This window comes from Anguilla anguilla, chromosome 15, assembly GCF_013347855.1.
Source record: "Anguilla anguilla isolate fAngAng1 chromosome 15, fAngAng1.pri, whole genome shotgun sequence".
Taxonomy (NCBI): domain Eukaryota; kingdom Metazoa; phylum Chordata; class Actinopteri; order Anguilliformes; family Anguillidae; genus Anguilla; species Anguilla anguilla.
The window spans coordinates 17,808,754-17,832,265 of record NC_049215.1 but is presented as its reverse complement, the minus strand read 5'-3'; the positions used below and the strand labels follow the sequence as shown (position 1 = coordinate 17,832,265).

At 40.5% G+C, this 23,512-nt stretch overlaps 5 protein-coding genes across 5 annotated transcripts; 2 read left to right on the top strand and 3 right to left on the bottom strand.

Annotated features, from left to right (window-relative positions):
• Window positions 1-4,636: 4,636 nt before the first annotated feature.
• On the bottom strand, window positions 4,637-7,154 carry LOC118214374 (axonemal dynein light intermediate polypeptide 1-like). Its single transcript, XM_035394284.1, has 6 exons — window positions 7,086-7,154; window positions 6,177-6,283; window positions 5,910-6,079; window positions 5,576-5,754; window positions 5,090-5,254; window positions 4,637-4,850 (listed from the first exon to the last, which is right to left on the bottom strand). Exons 1-6 carry the CDS (start codon window positions 7,152-7,154, stop codon window positions 4,818-4,820), a joined length of 723 nt encoding a protein of 240 aa, XP_035250175.1. The 3' UTR covers window positions 4,637-4,817.
• A 1,001-nt stretch (window positions 7,155-8,155) lies between these two features.
• LOC118213634 (MOB-like protein phocein) lies at window positions 8,156-11,764 on the bottom strand. The gene is made up of 8 exons (XM_035392639.1): window positions 11,640-11,764; window positions 10,698-10,760; window positions 10,406-10,506; window positions 10,016-10,058; window positions 9,767-9,853; window positions 9,600-9,679; window positions 9,294-9,405; window positions 8,156-8,754 (listed from the first exon to the last, which is right to left on the bottom strand). The coding sequence occupies exons 1-8, from the start codon at window positions 11,697-11,699 to the stop codon at window positions 8,623-8,625; spliced, it is 678 nt and encodes a 225-aa protein (XP_035248530.1). The 5' UTR covers window positions 11,700-11,764; the 3' UTR covers window positions 8,156-8,622.
• An 897-nt stretch (window positions 11,765-12,661) lies between these two features.
• On the bottom strand, window positions 12,662-14,617 carry LOC118213635 (10 kDa heat shock protein, mitochondrial-like). The gene is made up of 4 exons (XM_035392640.1): window positions 14,463-14,617; window positions 13,350-13,505; window positions 13,166-13,255; window positions 12,662-12,843 (listed from the first exon to the last, which is right to left on the bottom strand). Exons 1-4 carry the CDS (start codon window positions 14,463-14,465, stop codon window positions 12,793-12,795), a joined length of 300 nt encoding a protein of 99 aa, XP_035248531.1. The 5' UTR covers window positions 14,466-14,617; the 3' UTR covers window positions 12,662-12,792.
• A 1,527-nt stretch (window positions 14,618-16,144) lies between these two features.
• Window positions 16,145-18,676, top strand: LOC118213791 (gamma-crystallin M2-like). Its single transcript, XM_035392956.1, has 3 exons — window positions 16,145-16,764; window positions 17,352-17,594; window positions 18,323-18,676. The coding sequence occupies exons 1-3, from the start codon at window positions 16,756-16,758 to the stop codon at window positions 18,596-18,598; spliced, it is 528 nt and encodes a 175-aa protein (XP_035248847.1). The 5' UTR covers window positions 16,145-16,755; the 3' UTR covers window positions 18,599-18,676.
• Window positions 18,677-21,358: 2,682 nt separating this feature from the next.
• LOC118213802 (gamma-crystallin M2-like) lies at window positions 21,359-22,403 on the top strand. Its single transcript, XM_035392973.1, has 3 exons — window positions 21,359-21,367; window positions 21,736-21,978; window positions 22,128-22,403. The coding sequence occupies exons 1-3, from the start codon at window positions 21,359-21,361 to the stop codon at window positions 22,401-22,403; spliced, it is 528 nt and encodes a 175-aa protein (XP_035248864.1).
• Window positions 22,404-23,512: the final 1,109 nt, after the last annotated feature.

Genomic DNA, 23,512 nt, shown 5'->3' with positions numbered 1-23,512 from the left:
GTTACAAAATTCTCATATGCATATCTTCAAATCATGTAAAAAGCCAAAGCTCAAAAAAGAATACTAAACGTAGATGGAGCTAATCGTGAGATTCATTACACCAAAGTGCTTCTGTACATATATGTATTATTCTGTCCATTCCTGAGCATTTAAATAATGTTCCATAAATGGGGACCAGAAGATTGTATATTTCAGATTGTGTAATCGCTGAACATATATATTTGTATCTGAACCACTTTTTCTCAGATTCGTTTTTATACATCAATATGCAATACACAGGGCAACCAAAGTTTGAAAAGGGGTGCATTATAGCATCATTAAGAAAGTCGCCATAATAGCCAAAACCAGCTTCTTCGTACCCACAATGAGGAGCTTCGGCCTTCTGAGGTCTAATATGCCTTCTCTCTGAGAGCCAGATGAATGGAAATTAAATGTTACACTTTACAGCATAAATAAATAGTTAATGGAAGACAGCATTTCAAAATGTATGAACAGACAAAGCAAAAACACCCATTTCAAGCCTAGCCCATCACACCTGGTATTTGTTCTGGAATTGTCCTATGTCATTCAGTTTTCTTTCCTTTTCTTCTGCCTAGCATTTTCTAATCAGAGCAGTTTCACTCTAAAGAAACCTTTTTACTAACTTGTAGTCTCTTTTGCTCATAGTTGTGTGCAAGCATTATTTGAAAAATGTGAATGCTGCCAATAAAAGGTCAAGTGTGGTCAAGGACTGATGCATCCCTGTCTTTTTTACATGACACATAAACACTCACATAGACTGTACACTAAATCTGGGCCCTGAGCTATTAGCTTTTTCTATCGCCAGTACTCCCAGAACTCCAGGGTGAAGAGATATGATGGACACTGACCTTGCAAGCCATCCACCCTGTAGGACTGGGCCCCAAGAATACTCCTCTTGGGAAATGTGTATCTCACTCACTCTCCAGGCTCTGTCGAAAAAAACGGATCTCTCTCTCTCTCTTCCCCTCTCTGTCAGTCCTAATTGCTTTGATTTGTAACATATTACAGTATTTGTCATTCAACTATGACACAACTTGATGAAAAAATTCATCATAAAATTAAAACATGCATCGAAGAATGTGAATTGGAATTTAAAAAATAAGTTCATTGAAAAAACGAATGTTTGCCCTTTTCCTTTCCTTGTGGTATAGCGTGTGAGTCTGATATCATTTGCAAACAATACTGTAATATATAATACCCTGGTATTAGCAATTATCAGTATGTATTTTGAAGATATTGTAATTCATATCACTGTGCATTACTGTATAGTTGAAGAAGTTATCAATGTATATTTATCAATTGCCTGCATTAATACTTGGCCAAACTGGAGGTCTTTACTGCCATCAGGTGGTTTCAAGGGTAAGATGTTTTTTATGTCACTGGGCATATGCTCTGTTATTTTACCCAGACGATAAATTACATGGCCTTCAATACCCTCTATCGGACAAATCTCTGTTAGCATTCACTCTGGTTCTCTGTTCATGTCTATTTCACACAGTGAGGATCTGGTCCTGTAACTCAAATCTGGCAATTTACCCTTCTGTTGTACCCTTGTGTAAGGTATTTCATCTGAATTGCTTCAGTAAAAATGTCAAGCTGTTTAAATGGTTTGTATAAAAATATGTACTCTGTGTAAGTCACTCTGCATAAATGCTCTCTGTAAGCCTGCTAAATTCTGAAATGTAATGTCAACTAAATATGCTGGCTCCTTCCAGAATTTGAACTTACAACCTTTGTGTTAAAAGGTTATTGTTTCCTCCAACCACAACACTGCATCACACTACACAATGTTTTGAGGTATTATTTGTTCACATACAACCCAAGTTAACTCAAAAAGGTTTATTCAACATAACAAAAGCCCAATTCCTCTCATAGACGAATCGCACACTGTACATGAACACGGTTTCTAACATCTGAATACCAAATTATTGAAATCAAACTGATGGCAGGTTTCAACAAAACTTTTATCAATGTTCCACATACTGTATTCTAAGCAAGCCAAATTCTATATTTGTTCAAGTAATTTGACCACGTGTTTCTTCATATTCACACTGCATGGGGTTTCTTTAAATGTTCTGCCACCTCAAATACATAAATCAGTCAAAGTGTGCCAGATTCCCTGACATATGGAAATAGTTCCAGAAATGTTTATTTGGTACTTCATATTACAACCTTAGTGGTCACACAACATAAAACAAGGTACTGAAATATACAGCTCATATGAATGCATTCTTCATATACAGTAATTACTGTACACTTTTAAAATTACACATGCTTTCATGTTCAAATTGAAATTGTACTCTGTATGAAACTTTAAATAAAAAATTATTATTGACACAGTATTTGTGCATTGAAGACTACAGTTCTTGCCTGATTATGTGTACAGTGAAATATGTTTTGATTGTGTTTTTATGTTTATCGAGCAGCCATTGTGAACAAAATGAACAATAACATTTTTGAAGACATTTATGTTTATTTCCTTGGAAAACCAAAAAATGCGTAAGACCTTATGTCCAAACCATGGGAAGATTTTTAAACATGTCATTATTTATTTTAGACAGACAGGAAATTGTGTTTATTGAACCACCATGGTGAAAAGTGTTTTGAGATATTTACGAAAAGTACATGTATTTAGTCCAAAATGTGATGGGAAAAAAATCTAAATATGTAATTTTTTCATTCAGACACATTGGAAATCATGTATATGCATGGTGAATTACATTAATACAAATGTGTTTGAGGACAATGATGAAAAGCTGGTGTCAGTGGAAAATCAGCAAAATAAATTCAAAATGTCCTAAATAAATAAATAAATAAATAAATAAATTCACAATATGAAATTATTTATTCAGAAAAATAGGAAATAATTTTTATTTGAAACCCATGGTAAACAAAATGAATAATAACATTTTTGGAGATATTTATGAAGAATGGTTTATTTCTGTATAAAATGAATAAAATACATTAAGACATAGGACAGAACATTTCTAAATATGTTGTTTTTTATTTAGACAGATGGTATATCATGTTTATTCAAAATCCACAGAGATAAAAATGAATAATAATGTTTCTAAAGACATTTATGAAGAAATGTTAATTGCTGTGGAAAATCAGGAAAACACATGAGACTAAGCTTACAGGAAACACAGGGATAAAAATGTCTTTTTGAAGACATTTATGATTAAATTCTGTGGTCAGTGAAAAATCAGCCAAACAACTGAAACCATATGCTTGTGTCCAAAATATCAAATACAATTTTTAAAACAACAATTTGCTTTTTTTTTCTCCAGTCAGATGGGAAATCATGTTTAATTAAATTTGGGCAGTCATAGTTGGGCAGTGTCCTCTATTGGTCTGTCCATTCTTATGTGAATCAACCAAATCCAAAATGGCCACCATTTCTAGATGCAGTAACTAAAATATAATTGTAAATACTCACAATGAGGCGTTTAATAAAAGTAGCAGGTTTCAAATGCCTACGTAAAAACTTGTGGTGGGAACTGAACCCCAAGAGAGTCGACCCTCAACCTGTTTCCATTTACAATTCTTGATTATCAATCAATCAATTAACTGAATAACAGATATCATTAAATACAGTGATGTGTCAATGTGCTAACATTTCTGGAGTATTTATCCCTCTAGAGGCTGGAGTACTGGAAAATGGGGGTGCAACGCATTACCTTTAAACTGAACAGTACCCTTAACCTAGTGTTTCCCTTTTTTTTCTTCTTTTCTTTACTTTTTTTTTTCTTTCCCTGACCAAACAATTAATTTGCTGAATCAGTCCTTTAGGAAAATGGTCTTTACAACCCCAAACACAACATGTTTTTGCCATGTTTTATTGACTGGGTAATGTAAACTGAGGAGGGTACAGAGAATCAGGGCTGTGGATAAGTATCTGGAAGTGTTTAACACTTGAAGTGTTTAAAATGTTTTACCCACAGGACTGTAGATCTCCAGGAACATGGTTGGGTAGCCCTGCTCAAAGAGGAAATTACTTTTAAGTTTTTTTAAAAAAATTTAAATTAAATAACAGAAAATCTAACCACACACATAGGAGTCAGGAGATAAGGCCTGTCAACATTTGCATTTTAAACTTTTTTGCTGTAGTGCCATCAAGTGGCCAATCAATACCAAAATTGCTCAATCGCCGTTTGGAGTAACCCTCTATCCATGTGAACCAACCATTCGGTGTTGCCAAAACTGTGAAAATTTATAGAATAATAATAAAACCAAGAAACGCAATAGGTTTAGGATTATGGCAATGGATTATAGGTAGTATGGGGTTATGGTTATGATTTTAAGCATTAGGGGTTAGTTTAGGGATAAATATCCCTATCAAGTTGCCCTCAGTGAAGCCATGTACATGCCCAGTCAGACAGGAATTTAACATACACAGCTGAGCAAGTTATGGAATTATGGCAGGCTTTATTTTTGCTTTTATACAATGAGCACTGGAACAATTTCATATTTCTGTTTTTTCATGGGTTTCAACATGGAATGCCCTATACCAAGCCAAACCAGCCAATTAATATTTTCAAAGTTCTTAAAGAAAGTCAGTTACAGGTGCAGTTCAAAGTTTACATTTTTCCATTTCATGTTACACACACAAATATTTTTGAAACATATTAATTATTTTAAAAAATCATTAAGGGATTGTCTATACTTTAGAGCTCTTATGAATGTCTCTGTATGATTCATTTGTTTTTCTTCTATTTTTCTTTCAGTATCAGAAGTCCTTTAAAGTGGCAACTTCCTTAGCAGAGTGGTTTCTCACGTGAAGCATGTGGTTCTGGTCACTTCTTCTGTGTGATGCCAGCTAGCTGGAACTGAAATGATGAAAAAGAAAAGCAGACACAGTAACTCAAGAGGTGCACTCTGGTATTAAAGAGGTTTTGAGAGGTTATGAATCTAAAGGTCACTGTACCTCTGTACTTGATTAATACACATATGGGTTGATCCTCATAAACAAGGCATATGTGGAATATGTGGAATATGCACTTGAAACTGTGTGAATGTTTATTGAAGCTCTGGGGTAGCTATAGTTGTCTAGTGTGGAGAGGCACACCTTGAGCTGCTGGTTGGTGCGTTTCAGGAACTCAATCTCTTCTGCATGCTTCCTGTCCTCTGCTTCCCGTCGCTCCATCTCTCTTATCTTTATGGCCTCACATTTTGCCCATGTGTCCTTTACCTGCTGCTCCAGGTCCCTCTTATCTTTCTCCAGGGTTTGTCTCTATGCAGGGAGGAGCAGTAGCAATTAGGTGAGTTTCTGTCCCCTTATTAGTCTGAGGAAGGGGTGGGGCCAGGCCTTACTTTCCCTATTGGTCTATGGAAGAGGGCAGGGTGAGTCATCTATTTCCCCTATTGGTCTGAGGAAGAAGAGGTGCTAGCCCTCTGTTTTCCTGTTGGTACGCAGAAGGGGAAAGGATGGGTTTTTGTTTGCCAATTAATCTGAGGAAGAGTAGCTTCACTTGCCTCCTAATGGTTTGAGAAAGGGAAGAAGCCAACCCTCTGTTCTCCTATTGGTCTTTGGAAGGCCAATCTGTATCCGTACCTTTCTCTCCAATTCAGCTTTGCCTATTTCAGACTGCAGCACTTTCCTGATCCCAAAGCCCACACTGCTCTCGTACAAAGTCTGGTAGGCAGCCATGCACATACGGATCTCATTCCGAACCCGCAGCAGCAGCAGCCCCCTCTCTGTGCAGCTGATGGTTTCCTGTCTGATCAGCTCATCTGTGGGAGGAAGGGAAAGGGAAGACTTGGCTATTGCACCGTGCGCTGAGAAACAACAGAAACCAGGGAAAATGCATGGTTGGACATACCAAGCATCTAGCAGGCAATTTCACATGAGCGTGGTGTGGTTCAACAATTGGTTTAGTGCATCTTACCAAAGCACTGTGTGTAGAGCTCCCTACGGATAGGGCAGATACCAGTCTCTCGAGCCTGCCTTTGCTGCAGCTTCAGATCCAGCAGCTCCTGCAGTTTAATGACGTCTATGCGTGTGCCTGGTGTGCTCGACACAGACTGCACCCACAGCTTGCTACCCTCTGACCACACTCTACAGCATAGACACCATATAAAAAGTGGGAGTTAGCAACAGGTCTCAGTGAAGAGAGGAAATGTAGTGATGCTGCTTGTTTATAGCGGGGTCTTACCTCGGTGGGAGAATGGCATGGAGGATATCCTCAGTTTTCTCCCTATTTATTTCCAAAGCAAGGGACTTCGGCTTGGAGGGAGTGAGGGCTGGGGAGCTTCCAGCTGGCTGATGGGAGGTTGCCATCACAGGAGGAGCATGAACCAGAGAAGAAATTACATAATTACTACAGGCATAGGAAAAGTGTTCTTTGCTTGTCTGTGTATTAGAACATTTTTAAATATCATTATGATAGGAGGTACACTCATGTAAAGCCTGCCATACGATGCAATTTTCTGTATTGTGTTTCCGGTTGTCCCATATTCACAATGATATTAATATTTCTGCCAAAAACAGTTAATCCCCATGCTTGCTTTATCCTGAAAATTTGACCAACACTGTTGTGAAAACTGGTATTTTTCCTCTGCCCAGTCCGCCATACCCTCCTCTCAAGCAACAACCTCAGCAGAATTTTCTTTTTTTCCCCATTTGTGTTTGAAACTTTCATAGTTTTGCTGGCTACTTAGCTAAAGCATACAAGGTTGGTTACAGCTTTTGTGATGTTCGCTCCCATTTGAATATGAAGAAATATGCAGAATTTAACTAAACAAAAATTGTTAACGTTCGTTACACTAGCAATATGATTGAAATATGATTGATGATTGAACACAAGCAATATGATTATTAGGAAAATATGTTAGTATGCAGCAACATTCTTTACGTAGCTAAATGTAACTATTACTACTATCCATAGGCTACAATTAATTTATTACAAGTTACTTTTCGCGCTGTTGAATGGATAACGTTATTAAATCACATTTTTTAGGAGTATTTTAGGAACGTTATCCATTCAACAGCGCTAAAAGTTTGCTAAACGTCCAGATAACCAGCATTCTTTGCCACTAAACCTTACAAGAACTAAGTAGCCTACCTGAGGTGACTTCTTGCTCACCAAGACTGGGTTGTCATATTGCAGCAGTGAATCGGCTGTTGGAATCATTATTGCAATTTCATAAACGAAAAAATAGTTCAGACATGCACTAAATCGTATTTATCATGGCAGATATTTATTGTGGCACATTTTTACAGCGGCAAGAAAGTTAAATTGCCTTATCTGCTTTGAGCAAGACCTTTTGTGGCGTTTCACCGACATCACAGAAGAACAATAGTGTCAAGTTCCTATAGGTGGTGTTCGTATCCATCCAGTGTTCGATTTGCAAGGCGCGTTTGGATCATAGCGAAAACGATACCAAATATTGTCATCAACTTGAAGCGACGCGAAAGTGCACCGAAAGGGACCACAACGCCAAAACCAACGGTACTATTTCAACTAACAAACCACGAGTTACTTCTCTGAGCTATATTTTACTGTTATGGTATTTGCTTGACTAGTTCATGAAATACCTTATGCGGACTAACTTGTTTTAATTACCGTTTATTTTACTTTATAATTGAATCTTGCTTTCACAAGGCCTTTTCAGTATTATTTTCAAAATCTTGTTTACCATTGTTTTTTAAACATTCGTTTTAAATAACTTTCTGCTGTAAAACTGTAGGGAATATGCTTTATACAAATGAAGTTTTGTAATACTCAGGTTATTGAGGGAAATTACATTTTTCTTCCCAGGATCCTTTATATTAATTTACATCCCTGTTGTGTGCGACCAGTGCAACCCTACACCACAATGTGTAGATAAGTATCCATCAAGGAATTGTGCCCATTCCAGGTTACAAATTGATCAGTGATTCTTCCACCCCATCCAAAAGTTTTAATTAAATGCAGTCACTGTATATATCTACAGTTTAGACATTTATCAGACGTTTATAACCAGGGCGACTTAGAAAGCTTACATTCTTAAAAAATTTTTATTTTAAAAAACATATAATGCATTATAGTTTGCTACTGAAGCGTTGTAGTTAATATAGATACTTTTTTAAATGGGGACATACATTAACCATCAGCAGATGGATTAAAGAAGGGAAAGAATAAGCAAGAGACAGTTCTGGGTAATATATTCAATTTTATTAACTGATAACGAAAATAACCTTTAGATTTAAAAAATTGTAATTTGAAAAAAAAAAAGGTATAGTGGCCAGCCCACAGCTGGGAGCAGCAGGGAGAATCTCGCTGCCACGCAGACACACGCACGCACGCACGCGCACACACACACATTAAATAATTTTATATAAGAGGGGCAGAGAGACTAAGCAGAACACAGAGCTGACTAGACCAGGCCACATATTTTGGGGTTGGGGTATGTACAAGGAGGATGGGGTGAATCAGTGTATGTACAGGGGTGGGGGGGAGGCATATACATGGGGCAGTACAGGGCATTGTGGGGCATGTGCAGTGGCGAGATGGGTCACAGTGGGATATGTACAGGGGCAGGACAGGATGGGGTCTGTACACTGGCGGGGCTTGGCAGAAGATGCACAAGGGGCAGTGTTGACATGCTGCAGCCTGCTGCTCAGGCCTCACTCTCCCCAACAGCGGGAGCATTCTGCTCCTCCTCCAGGATGGGCACAATCAGGTTATCCTTGGACATCAGGCTGTACTTCATCACAAAGCGCGTGAACCGGAAACACAGGAATGTCTCATTCTAGAAAGGAGGAAGGAGAAGAAGAGGAAGAGGGAGAGGGAGGGTGCGCGTAAGATGTGCTTTAGACCCACTGGAGTAGTTATTCTTCTATGGTCTAATGTACATAGTCACATTCTACTGTCGTCGCTGCAGAACGTTATCAGTTAAACCTGCTGTTAGCGAACCAGAAATAACTGCCTTCACTTTCATAGCCCGAATCACGCTAATATCTGGCATTGGACATATTGGAGGCTAGCACAGGTTTTTCTTGAGATTTTTTTTGTCCGTATTTTCCAGTAGATGTAGATCAAGATCAAGATCAAATTGCCTTTGTACAGACTGCAGTGTACTGCCTTTATTCTACTTAATTCCAATAACTTTCTGTTGTTGGAATGTTAATAATGAATATTATCATTATGACACAATCACATCAGTGTTTAATGACCAGAGTAAAGTGATAATAAAATTCTGTCTCTACCTTTGTTTTGTACCAATGATGACTGTACAATATGCAAAACACAGTTCTATGAGAAATCGTGCATCACATCCCTGTTACTTACCTCGTACTTGTCAAATATCTGGCGGTGGTGGAAGTAGGCGTGGGAGAATATCCTGTAGACGCGACGACACACTGAGCCCAGCTTAGCTACAGAGGACTCCTTAATGCTCACCCTGCAGGGACACACACATCCAGCCAACATGGTGGATACTCTTACAACCGTACGTCAATCACCGTGTGGAATCAGGTAAGTGTGGATTGTGTAGCTGCGTGTGTGTGAACCGGCGCTAGGCTATAACTGGCACATTTTGGTAAGAGTGTGCCCCCTGCTGAAGGCCTGGGTTGGACAGGCGTGTGGAAAGCTCACCGGCTGGGGAAATATTTGTTGCTGTTGAGCAGGCAAGCAGCTCCATCCAGAGTGTGTCGGGTGTAATCGATGGCTGGGCACTGCAGACACAGACAGGCACACATACGTGAAGCAACATTCACTCTACAGCAAAGCAGAGAGCATGCTGGGACACATTTCACACTCACCTCTTTTGGGGTCTTGTGGGCAGCGCACAGGAATATCCACTGCTCTGTGGCAGTCATCTGAGTGCATGTATCTGGGTGGCATTCACTCTGCAGGTACACAGACACAGAAACACACATCTCACCAGGGTGTCCGGCACAGAGGATTCCAAGGTGACTGCCTTGATCATTTTCCGCGCCACCTTGGCAAATCTCAATATTTTTGACTCAATGTTTTCCGATGCTAAAAAACCCCATTGCGGACCACGGTACCTGCAGTTTGACAGCCAGCCCATTCAATTCCAGACAGAACTGCCTGTAGGGGAGAAAACATATAAAAGACAAACAAAATACGTATGAGGACGTGAGGACGTGTGATGTTTATTATTTAAGTGCTGTGGAAGGCAATTCTGAGTACGTATACCAGTCTGTCTTGGTTGTATGAGAGCCGTGTAGTGCAAGGGTTGCATATGCAAGTGCTGGCAGCGTTGGGTGTGTAAACACAGTGTAAGCATAGCATGGGACAGTGTTGGGCAAGTAAGGTTCGTGTAAGTGTGGTGTAGAATAGTGGTGATGGTGTATGTGCTGTATACACTTGACATAGAATAGTACTGGGCATGCAAGCACTGTATAAATGTGCTGTAGGACAGGGTCTCCAGGCACCTGAGGTGTTCATATTTCCACACGCCCTCGTCCTGGCCCTCGGGAGGCTCCAGAATCTTGTCGATGTTGGAGCAGTCTGAGCGGATGTTCTGCTGGATGTACTGGGGAGAGAAAAACAGTACCTGTGGACACGGTTCTATGAACCATCGCCTCATAACTACATTGCCAATTTGGATTTTCCACGATGGTTAAAAACTAAAGATGATACACAAAGCAATTTACACACGCAATTGACATAATAGAAATTTACACAAATAAATGTTGCTGAAATCACCACTTGCGGCAGACCTACCTGCTGCACAGCGAGTGTGCTGTCCATCTCCTCAAATGACTCATCAGGCCAGTTGTAGAAGTCCTGCAGGCAGAGGCGTGTGCACACTGAAGCTTAAAACAAACTCAACTTTCCAGCTTTGGTCTACATCAGGCTGGATGGCTCCAAATCACCACAATGCAAACTTGGAAATGTTTGGTCAATCTAAAACTTACACTAAAGTTCAAATGATATTTTCCTAAAAGTAAACTTTAGCTTTAAAGGAGGTAGTTATAGGGTGAGAATGACCCCAAAAAGGCACTTTAACAGCGGGTTTGACCCTGTGACCCAAATCTCAATAATACTTCCTCCATAGAACATTTCTTTGTGGAAAATACAATTTGAGATGTCAAGAGAATTTTGATGCAAAATTCAACACCTGAGAATTGTTGCACAATTGAACTGCTTTCTGCAACGAGCCAGCATAAGCCAGCACAAGAGTCGCGGGGAGAACACAAAAACTTCAGATTACAACCTCAGATCTACGGTTCAGACCATAGACTGTATACAGACATTAGCCAACTAGCTAAGTGACGTTAACGTAGAGATGTATGTCTTACTGCACGAATTGCGGGCAACTAGCAGGCTAATGTTGATTCATAAATAAATCCCTGCCCAGGGTTCCTCCGTAGTACACCCCGTCTTTTTTGCATTCAAAAACGGACGATTTACATCGAAAGTGGTTTAAAATAAGAGTAGCAGCAAAACTTAAGCGAGCACCTTTAAAAAGAGGACCCAGCGAACTATGCAAGAGACTAGACAGACGGCAATTAGGCCCAAACCTTCCTGTACAACACTGGAATGCAGGTTCGCTTATCACTGAATCCCAGAAAGACCAGTATTAAAATATATGTACATGTCTCCATCGAATCTATTATGTAGTGCGTTTTTGTTCCGACTGAATTCCGAGACTGAATCGCCTACCTGTGCCTTAGTTCCCGGCCGATTTCTCCTCAGAACTGCAGTACCCTCCGCCATTACCATCTCGCCACGATCCCCGGATGTAACAACAAACGGCTGCAACGTGATTGCACGCCACAAGGGGAGGTATGGAGCAATCACTGTTGTTCACCAAACTGAGCTGAGCGCAAAACCCACCAGCCTCCCCAGTCAAATCGTCTACACCAGTGGTGTCAAACTCGTTGCCATGGAGGGCCGTGTGTATGCAGGTTTTCATTCCAGCCTCAGATCTTGATTATATAATTAGTTAAATTATTTGCTGAATTAGGGATGCAGGTTTGTGCAGAATGGTGACCCGACGTCTATGGTGACCCGCATTGTCTAAATAAAAATTTTCTTATATTCTGTGCTTCAATGCAGTTAAACGCATATGGCTGAATGAGTAATTGGACTCAGTGCAATGACCTTTAAACACAGTAGTACATGGTAGCATGTTCAAAATCCAAAAATAGATCTGCAATTGGTCTGTATTTATGACAAAATCATATGCCATAAATGAAAATATTGTATTATTAGCTAGAAGTGTAAACCAGACATTTTGGTACCTACATTTACCTTTTCAATATTCATAATTTGTAAAGTAAACATGTATTTTGTGTGAAGTAAAAATATTTCAGCGTTCCTTCTGTAATTAATATTTACAAGTTCACTTTTGATAATCAGAACACTAGATGGACTCACACTAGCATTTAATAAGTGACACTTACTCTACAGGTCATTCTTTTTATTTCACAGGGCCTTTAAAAACACTCACCCCCCCCCCCCCCCCCCCCCCCCTTCTGTGGAAGAAAGCTTGAGAGAAATACCACATTTATTTGCTGTCTGGAAAGGCACCAGTGTGATAACTGCATAACTCAGCAAATCATGGTCAGCTGTAAACCATCATTACTAAACAAACCAAATAATTTAATAAATCATTTTTACATAAACATCATACTGATCAGCACAATCAAGTGCTGTTGACAAAATATCAAAGTTGGGAGGCGTCCAATTTGGATCCATTCCATTCACTTTATTACCATAGCAAAAGTTATTATTTACAACCAAATTACACAGATAAAAACAGAACACAGACAATATTCTCCCCCAGGCACAGTGAGGTTCAGGAAACAGGACTTCACTCAACATATTTTCCAAGGATATCCTCATCACGGAACAGGAAGTAGTCCTGAAGGGCAAAACAAACAAAATGCTAAATAAATATTAAGAATAAATATAAATATTGCAGAAAACACAATCAACACAAACATGTAGCCATGGTAAATCAATTCAAGACTCTTGACCACAGCTAAACTAATCTTTAAACCAATCTTTTAGGGAAGCAGACCAACCCCCATTCTTAAAAGGACACACTTCAAATAGGCTTCTGACTCAGAGGTTACAAACTGCTCAGATGAATTAGGTCGCCATATATCAGCCTCACAGATAACCACCATTACCTAATTGCCATATCAAACAGTCTGCCACAGCTGGCATAGCTGGTACAGTACCTTGTCCTCTAGGATAACTTTGGTTCCTCCGTACTCTGGCAGCAGGACCTTCTCCCCAACTTTCACACTGATGGGCTGCAGATCACCGCACTGAAAGGCAGTCAAACACAAGATTTAATCGCCAGTTACATCGTGTTTCTGCTCCAATCGGTGAGAGCTGTATCCTGGGGACAGTAGCTGTCACCTTATTGGTGGTTCCTGGGCCCACTGCCACCACAGTGGCCTGCAGCACCTTCCCCTGGGCCTTCTCTGGCAGCATGATTCCCCCTTTTGTCACGGTCTCCGCCGTCAACCGCTGCACCAACACCCGGTCAAACAAGGGGAGGAACTTTCGGAATGCCTTGTGCAGGAAGAGAGATGTAAAGTGCAAAATTAACCAACTTAAACGGTTCATAAATTAAACATGAATCATGGAGTTACTTTGTATAATATACAAAGTTTATTTCTGATGTTATGATGCACTTCTAATGATATGACAACAAATGCACTATTTTGTAATTTGGTGCTAATATTATCTAACATTAAATCTAGGTGGGAACTTGGTATGAATCTAGCGAACCAACTTGTACAAATGTCATCTGGCCAAGGAGCAAAATAATAATATGAACATAGGCACTGAATTGGCTTCAATGTTGGGGGGGCAAAAAGAAAACATGTTGTGAGTCTGAAACAAATGATATTTTACAGTTCCATGGCTCCCTGTGGTGGCATAGATCACAGACAGCCTTATTTGATCATAAATGGGTGCACTTTATATATCATCTGCACAAGTGAGAAGCACTACTGAAACAGCTGAATGATCAATGGCATGAGAGATCATTTACTGCTACTGACAAAATGGTCTCACCTACACTTCAGCTTGTGGTACATACGCTCTATGCATGGAATCGTCAGTTACACCCGCTCTGACACGAAACACCCCCGTATATTACGAAAAATAAACTGGCCCAACTCATCTTCCGCGTCACAAGGGCAAATGCAAGAAAGTAGCAACAGCTAACAAACATGCAATAATACATCAGTCGTAGCTTCGCCATTAACATTAATTCGTTATTCTTGTCTATAAATGTTACGACATAAAATCGGGAGCCGGAGACGTTTTTGTTCTTGTGATTTTTCAACTAAATTTAAGCTAGATAACATCTGAGTTGACTGTAACCACGTTGTGCGACCGTGTTTCACTAGCAGATGACAATCAATGAGCTTAACGGCTATGTGTAAATAATCAAGCAATGCAAAACCATTTAGGGGATCACTAATTAATATGTCTGTATAAGAGTTTAAGTATCTGTCTTACCATCTCTCCGTGTCTCCGGGTTTATAGCTAATCAGCTATATATTCTACCCTCGCGTTCACGCCTAAGGTTCAGTCAGCGGCTGTACTGGACTGACACAGACAGTCATCAGAAGTATTCCACGTGAAGGAACTCAGCAGCACTGCGCTTGCGCCACCTCCCGTTGCACATACTGAACTCCACCACTTCAAATGCAAAATATTCCAAACTTTTATTTAAGCAAAATAAGGATAATATGACAGATACAGTTGTGACGAAAATACTTTTATTGTTATTATTATTATTATTAGAAAAAAAATTAAAATAAATTGTACTGTTTCACTTATTTGGCTAAACTTTATCTGACCTACAAACATACAGTCCATTAATGGGGTAAACATATGGATGGATAGGTTTGTAAGATTTTATATTCATTTACTAGGCCTAAATATTAGTACTTTTTGTCAGTATCCATTTAATCACGTTGTTGCGAAAGGACTCCCAATAGTAGCCTACCCAGCTGCCAGCAGTATGCTGAGAGTTTAGGGCCAACCCTGTGGTCATGTAGCTGTCTGAGTCATGAATAGTGTTGGGTACCATAACCTGGTAGCACAATGGCTCCTGTTCTCATATGCAATACAGATTTTCAAGTATTTTTTATTTTTTTTGTTAAAGTATGATTCATTGACTGCCACTTACTTGAGATTGTGGATTGTGTCAAATCATGAAGGAGCATCAAAGAAAATCTACAATTTAAGGAACCAGACCTTTAAAACAATAAAGAGCAAATAAACTTTTCTTAGCTTAACTTGTTATTCACAGCAATATTTTTATAGGGCCTGTCCTGTCTAGGATGCACAGATTATATCAAACCCTGCATAGGGACATTTGGGCTATATAATCAGAGAAATCCATCTGCTGAGGTCCCATCAGACATTCACACATTGGCCCACTAGGTGGCACTATGTACACGATATGGTGAGTTGATTCATTGACCCATTTTATTATTGTACTTCATTGTTTCCTGTGGTGATGGAGTTTGAATATCAACATTATTTGAGTTTTCCCACGGAAGGATTATTCAACATTATTTACAGTAATAAAAGTGTACCTTTAGATCTGAGAAAGAGTCCTGAGGGATGTATCTATCTGAGTGTTTGCTGCTATGAAGTCCCCCTGATTCCAGAAAGAATCACAGCCTGGGACCACTGTGGGCATGTTCTGCAGAGTGCACAATTAGCTGTAGTATCACCCAGAGAAGGAGGGTGAGGCAGCAGATTGTTTCAACAACGTCTCCTTCGGCCAATCAGACACCTGTGTACCACCTGAACAGCCCTCTGGTGCACAGCTGCATTCTGGGGCATTCAACTGGCTTCCCAGATTTCAAAAGTGTGCCACTCTCCAAGACTGACAGAGGAGTGAACTATATATATATATATATATATATATATATATATATATATTACTAGGAAAAAGGAAAAAAAAATCCCATCTCAGTGATTTATGATCTCGGTAGAGAAGCATGGAGAGTGAGATAGAAGACAGGAGTTGGGCCCTGCATGTTAACAAGAGGCAAGCAATGCCAATGCAAAACTTTGCTTATGGCTTCTGTGTGTTCTTTCATGGTTTTAGATTAATATTGAATATTTCTGTGTGCTTTTAATGTGTGCTGTGTGCTATCACCATGCCAACCTCCATGGACAATGCTCTGCTGACTACACTGCCATTGGCTTCACATTCAATGTATTTAGAAGAGACCTATCTAACATCAGATTCAAAATGCAATACAGTAGTGTATTCAGTAGGCAGATGAGAGTGGCAGTAGGTATAGAAATGATGGATACACATACTCAAAGCAAGGAAGAGTGAAAAAATGAAGTGCTAGAAGAAGTGGGTGGGACCATAATCCAGCCCCCTGGCCCCTCCCCCAGTCTTATTGCCTTTACAGTGCCTCACAGCTGCTCATAAATGGATGGGCAGTGGCAGGGCCAGCTTTGTGATGACTTTAAACATTCCACACCATAAACATTAATCCCTTTATTGTGGATTAGTGGATAAAATGTCTTTTCGAGGGAGATGTATAAAGGGGAATGGGATCGAGCAATGTGCCTTGCTAGGCCTTTTTGCCCTGATGAATCAGGGCTTTTAAGTCTATGGGCTGGATCAGGACCTTGGCAGCACTGACTGGAACCCAAATCCTGCTCATTAAAATAACAAAACCTGTGATCCCGCCGCCTCTGATTGAGCTTTATAAAACTGGCCCTAGCCTTGTTCCCATGAGCATTACAGTGAAGACCCTCCGGACCTCTACACAACATGGGCAAGGTAAGACCTGTACAGCTGAGGCTGAGGAACAGACAGGGGGGATGAAAGATTATCTGTGTGGAGAAAGACTGAGAGACCATAGGGGCTGTACTGTCTGTAAGCTGTGGACACTGCAGCAGCCCCTAGTCTCTGTTTAGTGAAGCTACTTCCATTTGGCCATTAAATGAAGAATTGAATTGCTTTAATGACTTTAATGCAGACTGCAGTGAACAACAGAGTTCCCATTTCTATTGCATTAATAATCTTTCAGGGCAGTCTATAATTTCTGAGGTAGTACAATATTTTGATAAATATTTCTATTAAAAATGACAGGATAATGGAAAAAGTTGTACAGTATTTCAGTGCTTAATGTATGCATGTTAAAACATAAATTTGAAAATCAACATGAATGAAAATGTTTAAACTTTTCCTTAACAGTCTCTACCTCGCTCATGTATTCAACAGGTCATTAACAGTCGATAACTCTCCAAATACACTTAGTCAATGAATCACTACACAATGAAAATGTTAAACACTGAACGTTTTCCTGCATATTGCTGCCTCTCCAATTTCACTTTTGTGAAATATTCTGCTCCGCTGGCCTTCAGATCATCTTCTACGAGGACAAGAATTTCCAGGGGCGGTCCTATGAGTGTGACACTGACTGCCCCGACATGAACCCCCACTTCAGCCGCTGCAACTCCATCCGCGTGGACAGCGGCTGCTGGGTGCTGTACGAGCGCCCCAACTACTCAGGGTACCAGTACGTGCTTACACGAGGAGAGTACCCCGAATATCAGCGCTGGATGGGCTACAATGACTCCATCCGCTCCTGCCGCACCTTCTCTTATGTGAGTAGTGCATGGGTTGGTCTGGTGCTCCCTTTATGATGTCATCACTGTAGGACCCATAAATGAAACAAGAGACCACCTGTGCCATGACTATCTGATTTGGTTTATTTGAGGGAGTGTAAGTATTTAGAAGGAGAAAATACAGTATATAAGTAGAGGACCAGACAGGTTCTTTAAACAATAATTTACTGGTTTTAAGTTGATGTGTCATTATTGCCAGTGTGGTTGAATGTACAGATCACCTGCTGCATTAGTTGTCCATGGTCACCGGTCACTTGATGTTACAGTGTGTTAGAAAATAATAGTGTGGAACTAGATAAACAACTTTAACAGACATAACAGAATCATTCTTTAAATCATCCTTTATGCGAACATCATTTAAGGCTGTTAAGACATACCAAAATTCTTCATCTTAAGGACAAAAGTTTAGCATGCCTAAGTTCAAGTATGTAACGTCACAGTAGAAAGATAGACATATGGATATATACTATTCTGTATTAATTCATAATCTATTAATTGACTGTATCAATACAGTATTACTGTATTATAATGGAAAAAGGTTATATTCTGATAGTAGCACAATTGGACTGTTCACCCAGTTGTCCAGTTGTCATTAGTGAAGGAGGCTGCTACCTGAAAGAAATTCAGGGCATACCTTTGTCAGCATTCCGAGTTCTCCTGGCCTCAGACCCCTGATGCCCCCTGCTGTCTGCACTGTGTCATTACAGACCAGCGGTGGGCCCTACCGCATGCGCATCTATGAAAGGCCGGACTTCCAGGGCCAGATGATGGAGTTCAATGAGGACTGTGAGTCGGTCCAGGACCGGTTTCGCAACCGTGACATCTACTCCTGCAATGTGATGGATGGCTACTGGACCTTCTACGAGCACCCCAGCTATAGGGGGCGCCAGTACTTCTTGAGGCCTGGCGAATACAGGAAGTTCAGCGACTGGGGCGCTACCTGCGCCACCACAGGCTCCTTCCGCAGGATCACCGATTTTTAACCCGCCCCCCCACCAGCCCCAGTACCTTTCTTCTTCCCCTATTTGCTGCCTCATCAATAAAAGGAGATTCTAAATACAGAGGTGTTCATGTTTTTCTTTTTGGACAGTGATCAGTGTCAGCTAGAGGGAACGTGTGGGTCTAAACCTCAAAGTGCCCCCTCAGCCAAGACAAGCCAAGCTACTGAAACCTAGAAGTAAGCTTAGACCAGTGGTCTCCAACCCTGGTCCTGGAGAGCTACAGGGTCTGTTGGTTTTCATAGTGACTCTGCACTTCATGAATAAATTTGATTCCACAGTTAACCCAACTCACCTGGTGTCTTGGGTCTCAACTGGGTGCTAATTATAAGATGAAAACAAAAACCAGCAGACCCTGTAGCTCTCCAGGACTGGCCTAGACTGCACATGTCTGGCCTGTGAAAGCTGAACATTATATTCTCCACTAAAAAAAAGTTTCTTTACTTCTGTAATTAGAGATGGCTCACAAACAAGCTGACCCTTATGTCAGTGTTAATGTAATCATTTCACTAGTAGTGTGCAGGTGACACACAAGCATTGATCTTTAAGTCAGCAAGCCAGCTAATGGTAAGCAGCTAAGTGATAGAAGCATTCAGATTCAACTGGTTTGCAGCCTTAAAACAAACAAACCAAAAGCAAAAAATATGCAGAGCTAATTTGAGCTCATTTTGCTTTGTTGCGTAGTGAAGTTTTTGGTCAGGTTTAATCAGAACAAATTAAATTCAACAACCAATCAGAATTATGTAGTGCCCAATTTCATGAAATAACGTAGACACGATAATGTTGGGGTTGCGACAGGGTTCCAGTCGAGACGACTTTGGATGTGCACAGATCTCCCACTTGGGTCCGGCTGCAAGGGAGATATTGGAAGAGCAGTCTGTACCTGTTCCTCAAAACAGCCATCAGAGGGAAATAAACCAGCTTGGTTTATTTTGGGGATGGTGGCAGGCCAACTCAGGCAAGTCTCGGTGATCAAGAGAGGTGTGAGTTGGGACACGCAGTGAAGTCCGTCATGGAATACATTTTTTATTTTCACAGTCACTGACATCACAGAACCCCTCATGCGTTTCTTGGAACCTGGTTGATAGATTATTTTGGACACACAAGCATTTGATTGGCTCATGGTATTTGGAGCTGTCAATCAAATATTGATAGATAAAACATTGATTACTACTTTAATGTTTAAGCATGTTAAATCAGGCTCCCCATGTCCTCCCAAGAGGTGTTCCTGCCCCAAGCTGGCGCCTAATATATCAAGCAGTGAGTTTATTGCAGGGTCACAAGAGGAAGGGGACAAGCACTTAATCATACCTTAGTTGACCAGAAAAAGTTAACGGTGAACATGACTCAGTGGAGCGTCAGTCCTGTGGTGAGGAAGCCAGATGTTCCTGTGTATAGTTGCCTCATTACAGTGGGTAGAGTGACATTAATTAACGACTAGGTTTCATAATCATCTGCCTGCTCACTGGGTCAAGCTCCAGAATTTTGTTGATGATATAAAATAATTTGTCTTATAATAATTTTCAGAAAACCAATACAGGTCATTGCAGGTCCCATACAGGGCTATGACTTGACAATAGTGGCTATTTTTTCTTCATTGTAATACTGAATGACAAACTGAGGGGAGAGGGGGGAATGACTCATTTCATCCTCAGCACTCTGTACACGTTTCCAGGGAGCAATTCCATTCTGGTCCCATAGGTGGAGTAAATGTTAAGTAAAAAATAGGATCACGTGCAACACTATATTTATTTTTGCAAAGGCTCTTCATGGTACTTTAAGCTTTTAATGGCCTTCATACACATATAAAGGTCAATTCAGATTAAAATGTACGCCTACATAAATGTGTGGTTTACACACACTTCTGTATGCTAACATGTAGCCTAACTACACATTCTGCCAGTATTGCTGTAAAGTAACTAATATATTTTATATAATAATTTAATTAATATAACTATTTAATAACATATTTTAATTATATTTATTATATATAATTAAAATATTTAATCAAGTGTGCCAAAATTCTTCGAATACAATTGAAAGGCAGTATACAATAAATAATACCAGTAATAAGATATATTTTCAGCTCAAAAATATGAGAAACCTGTATTCTTCCACTCTAATAAAACTGCTCAGAGAAAAAAGGGTTTATATAGCTGTAAAGTAACAGTCTCCAGAACTGAACCTGAACAAAGATTTGTATTATATTTCTAATAAATATACCGTAGTTCCAACCACATCAGGTTGTTGAGACATGTCCATCGAAGAATATATTTGTACTCCTCATATTACATCAGGCTATGTGTTTGTGACCACGAAAAATATTTCAAATTTACATACTAATGCGACTGTATTTTAGTTAATGGCATTTCTGTGGAAATGTGCCTGGGAACATTCTGCCTGGGTCAGAGTTGAGAGCAAACATGGCCGTGTGGCCTATGTGTGAAGCTGGAACTCCAGAGGTGAGCATTATTTACCAGCCTGGTTACAGGGACAAGCACTCAGTGAGCATTTCAGGGGCTCACAATGCTGTGGTTTTTGCTGGAAACCATGGTGACAGAGCATGGGCCAGCAATGGTGGGCATTCTTTACCACTGAGGCCATAAGACACCTGTAAGGTTTGTGCTGACTCCAGTCCACACTGATTTGAATGACAAAACTGGCAGTCAGACCTTTCCCCTGTAGGATAGTATATAAGGAGGACCTGCCCTGTGTAAGTACAACAAGGGACTCAATACAGCAACCATGGGCAAGGTACCTGCTTCTAACACACACACACAGCTCAGACATACAAGCACACACATATTGCTGAAACATACCACTCATCATTATACACATACTGCACTAACACACACATGTGCATGCTCACACACACATGCACACACACGCACACACACACAGCATATATACTGATATACTGCTTAGATACACCAACACACACTACTCAGACACACCACCACACCCAAAAACACACACATTCATGACCACATTTATGCACACACAAACACTCCTCACACAAAGACATGCCCCGCTTATACACAGCAAAATGCCATTACATTCATTCAGCCGGTAAGCATGGGAGTAAACGTTCCAATGAATAAACCACAGCTGTTTCTACTCAGATCATCTTCTACGAGGACAGGAACTTCGGTGGCCGCTTCCATGAGTGCATGAGCGACTGCTCTGACCTGCACTCCTACTTCAACCGCTGCCACTCCATCCGGGTGGAGAGCGGCTGCTTCATGATCTACGAGCGCCCCAACTACATGGGCCACCAGTACTTCCTGAGGAGGGGAGAGTACTCTGACTACCAGCAAATGATGGGAATGACCGACTGCGTCAGGTCCTGCCGCATGGTCCCTATGGTAAGAGTCTACTCATTTTCCTGACAGCACACTGAAATACATGTACACTATGCCTCTAAGAAGCACCATAAGTACATTACCTGCATTTCCCACCTATCAATGGCTGGCTAAGGTATCAGATCAAAATGGTTTCTGCTCCCCCTACACAGTATCAAGGTTCCTTCCGGATGAGGATGTACGAGCGCCCTGACATGGGAGGCCAGATGATGGATCTGATGGACGACTGCCCCAACTTCATGGACCGCTTCCACATGTCCGACATCCATTCCTGTAATGTGATGGAAGGCCACTGGCTGTTCTATGACCAGCCCCACTACAGAGGCCGGATGTACTACATGAGGCCTGGAGAGTACCGGAGGTACAGTGACTGGGGCGGGATGAGCTCCAAGATCGGGTCCATCAGACGCATCATGGACCACTACTAAAGGGACCTTCCTTGTGCAATGCTTGCTATTTACCTTTTTTCACACACTGAATAAAATGGGATCTGTCCTGAAGTGTTTTTGGTTTTGTTCTCTGTGTGATTGGAGGGGCTCTATCAGTGAGGGAAAGGGGGAGCTGAGATAAGGGCACACTACAACCCAAATTACACAACATCTAACACAGGCACATTACAGGCCAAAACTACTCAGCATCTCACACTGACACATGAAAACCCAAGCAACACATCATCTCACACTGACACATGAAAACCCAAACAACACAGCAACTCACACAGGCACACTACAACCCAAACAACACAGCAACTCACACAGGCACACTACAGGCCAAAACTACTCAGCATCTCACACACATTTCATGCTACACACACGCTACAGCAAAAAATAGTACATGAAGTATTTAGTTATACTTTTCCTGATATATTTTAGAGAGGGTGGGAATCAATCAGAAGATAAAAATAATAATAAAACAGGAAATGAAACAAAATCAATGAAACAAATAGGCTGAATGTCCAAAGATAAGCTGAATTGAAACCAAATATGTGCTCAGAAAAGCCATAAATCCAAAGGAAGAAAAATATCGGATCACTTTGTTATTGCAGAATAACAAATATTTGGAGGGTTCACATACATGTCCTTTTGGATATTATAAATTATATGCACCTCCTCCATATTTCACAGATGAGGTCATATGCTTTGCCTGTTCCTTATTTTCTCCATGCTTTTGGCTTTCCATCGCTTTAGTAAAGATTTATTTTGGTCACATCTGTCCATGAATGTTTCTGGCCCATCTCTGTATTTATTTATTTTTGGCAAATTCTGATCTGGCCTTTCAAATCATGCTGCTGATGAGAGGTTTGTATCTTGCAGTGTAGCCTCTATAAGTCGGCTCTCAAAGTCTTCTGCATATGGTGGCTTGTGATATTTTGACCCATGCCCTGTACTCCTGAAGAAGACCTTTTTGGTTGAAACCTTGAATCATGAATAAACCACAAGGGAGCGTTTGCTCTTGCGTGGGCAGTCTTTATTCCTTCACGGTTTCAAACATATCCCTTTTTATTTTGACTGCATGAGCAACAGTTGCATTTTATTGC

Bases quoted from the DNA above. Each gene is read 5' to 3' on its own strand.
- LOC118214374 (XM_035394284.1), bottom strand. From the start codon at position 7,154: ATGATTCCAACAGCCGATTCACTGCTGCAATATGACAACCCAGTCTTG. The intron at 6,284-7,085 runs GTAGGCTACTTA...ACCTCCCATCAG, and splicing joins TGAGCAAGAAGTCACCTCAG to CCAGCTGGAAGCTCCCCAGC. The intron at 5,255-5,575 runs GTACGGATACAG...CTCCCTGCATAG, and splicing joins AAGCTGAATTGGAGAGAAAG to AGACAAACCCTGGAGAAAGA.
- LOC118213634 (XM_035392639.1), bottom strand. From the start codon at position 11,699: ATGGTAATGGCGGAGGGTACTGCAGTTCTGAGGAGAAATCGGCCGGGA. The intron at 10,761-11,639 runs GTAGGCGATTCA...CTCTGCCTGCAG, and splicing joins GGCCGGGAACTAAGGCACAG to GACTTCTACAACTGGCCTGA. The intron at 9,680-9,766 runs GTGAGTGTGAAA...CTGTGTCTGCAG, and splicing joins CCCACAAGACCCCAAAAGAG to TGCCCAGCCATCGATTACAC.
- LOC118213635 (XM_035392640.1), bottom strand. The intron at 13,256-13,349 runs GTGACAGCTACT...ACTGCCTTTCAG, and splicing joins GCCCAGGAACCACCAATAAG to TGCGGTGATCTGCAGCCCAT. The intron at 12,844-13,165 runs GTACTGTACCAG...TTTGCCCTTCAG, and splicing joins AAGTTATCCTAGAGGACAAG to GACTACTTCCTGTTCCGTGA.
- LOC118213791 (XM_035392956.1), top strand. The intron at 17,595-18,322 runs GTGAGTAGTGCA...GTGTCATTACAG, and splicing joins CCTGCCGCACCTTCTCTTAT to ACCAGCGGTGGGCCCTACCG.
- LOC118213802 (XM_035392973.1), top strand. The intron at 21,979-22,127 runs GTAAGAGTCTAC...CCCCCTACACAG, and splicing joins CCTGCCGCATGGTCCCTATG to TATCAAGGTTCCTTCCGGAT.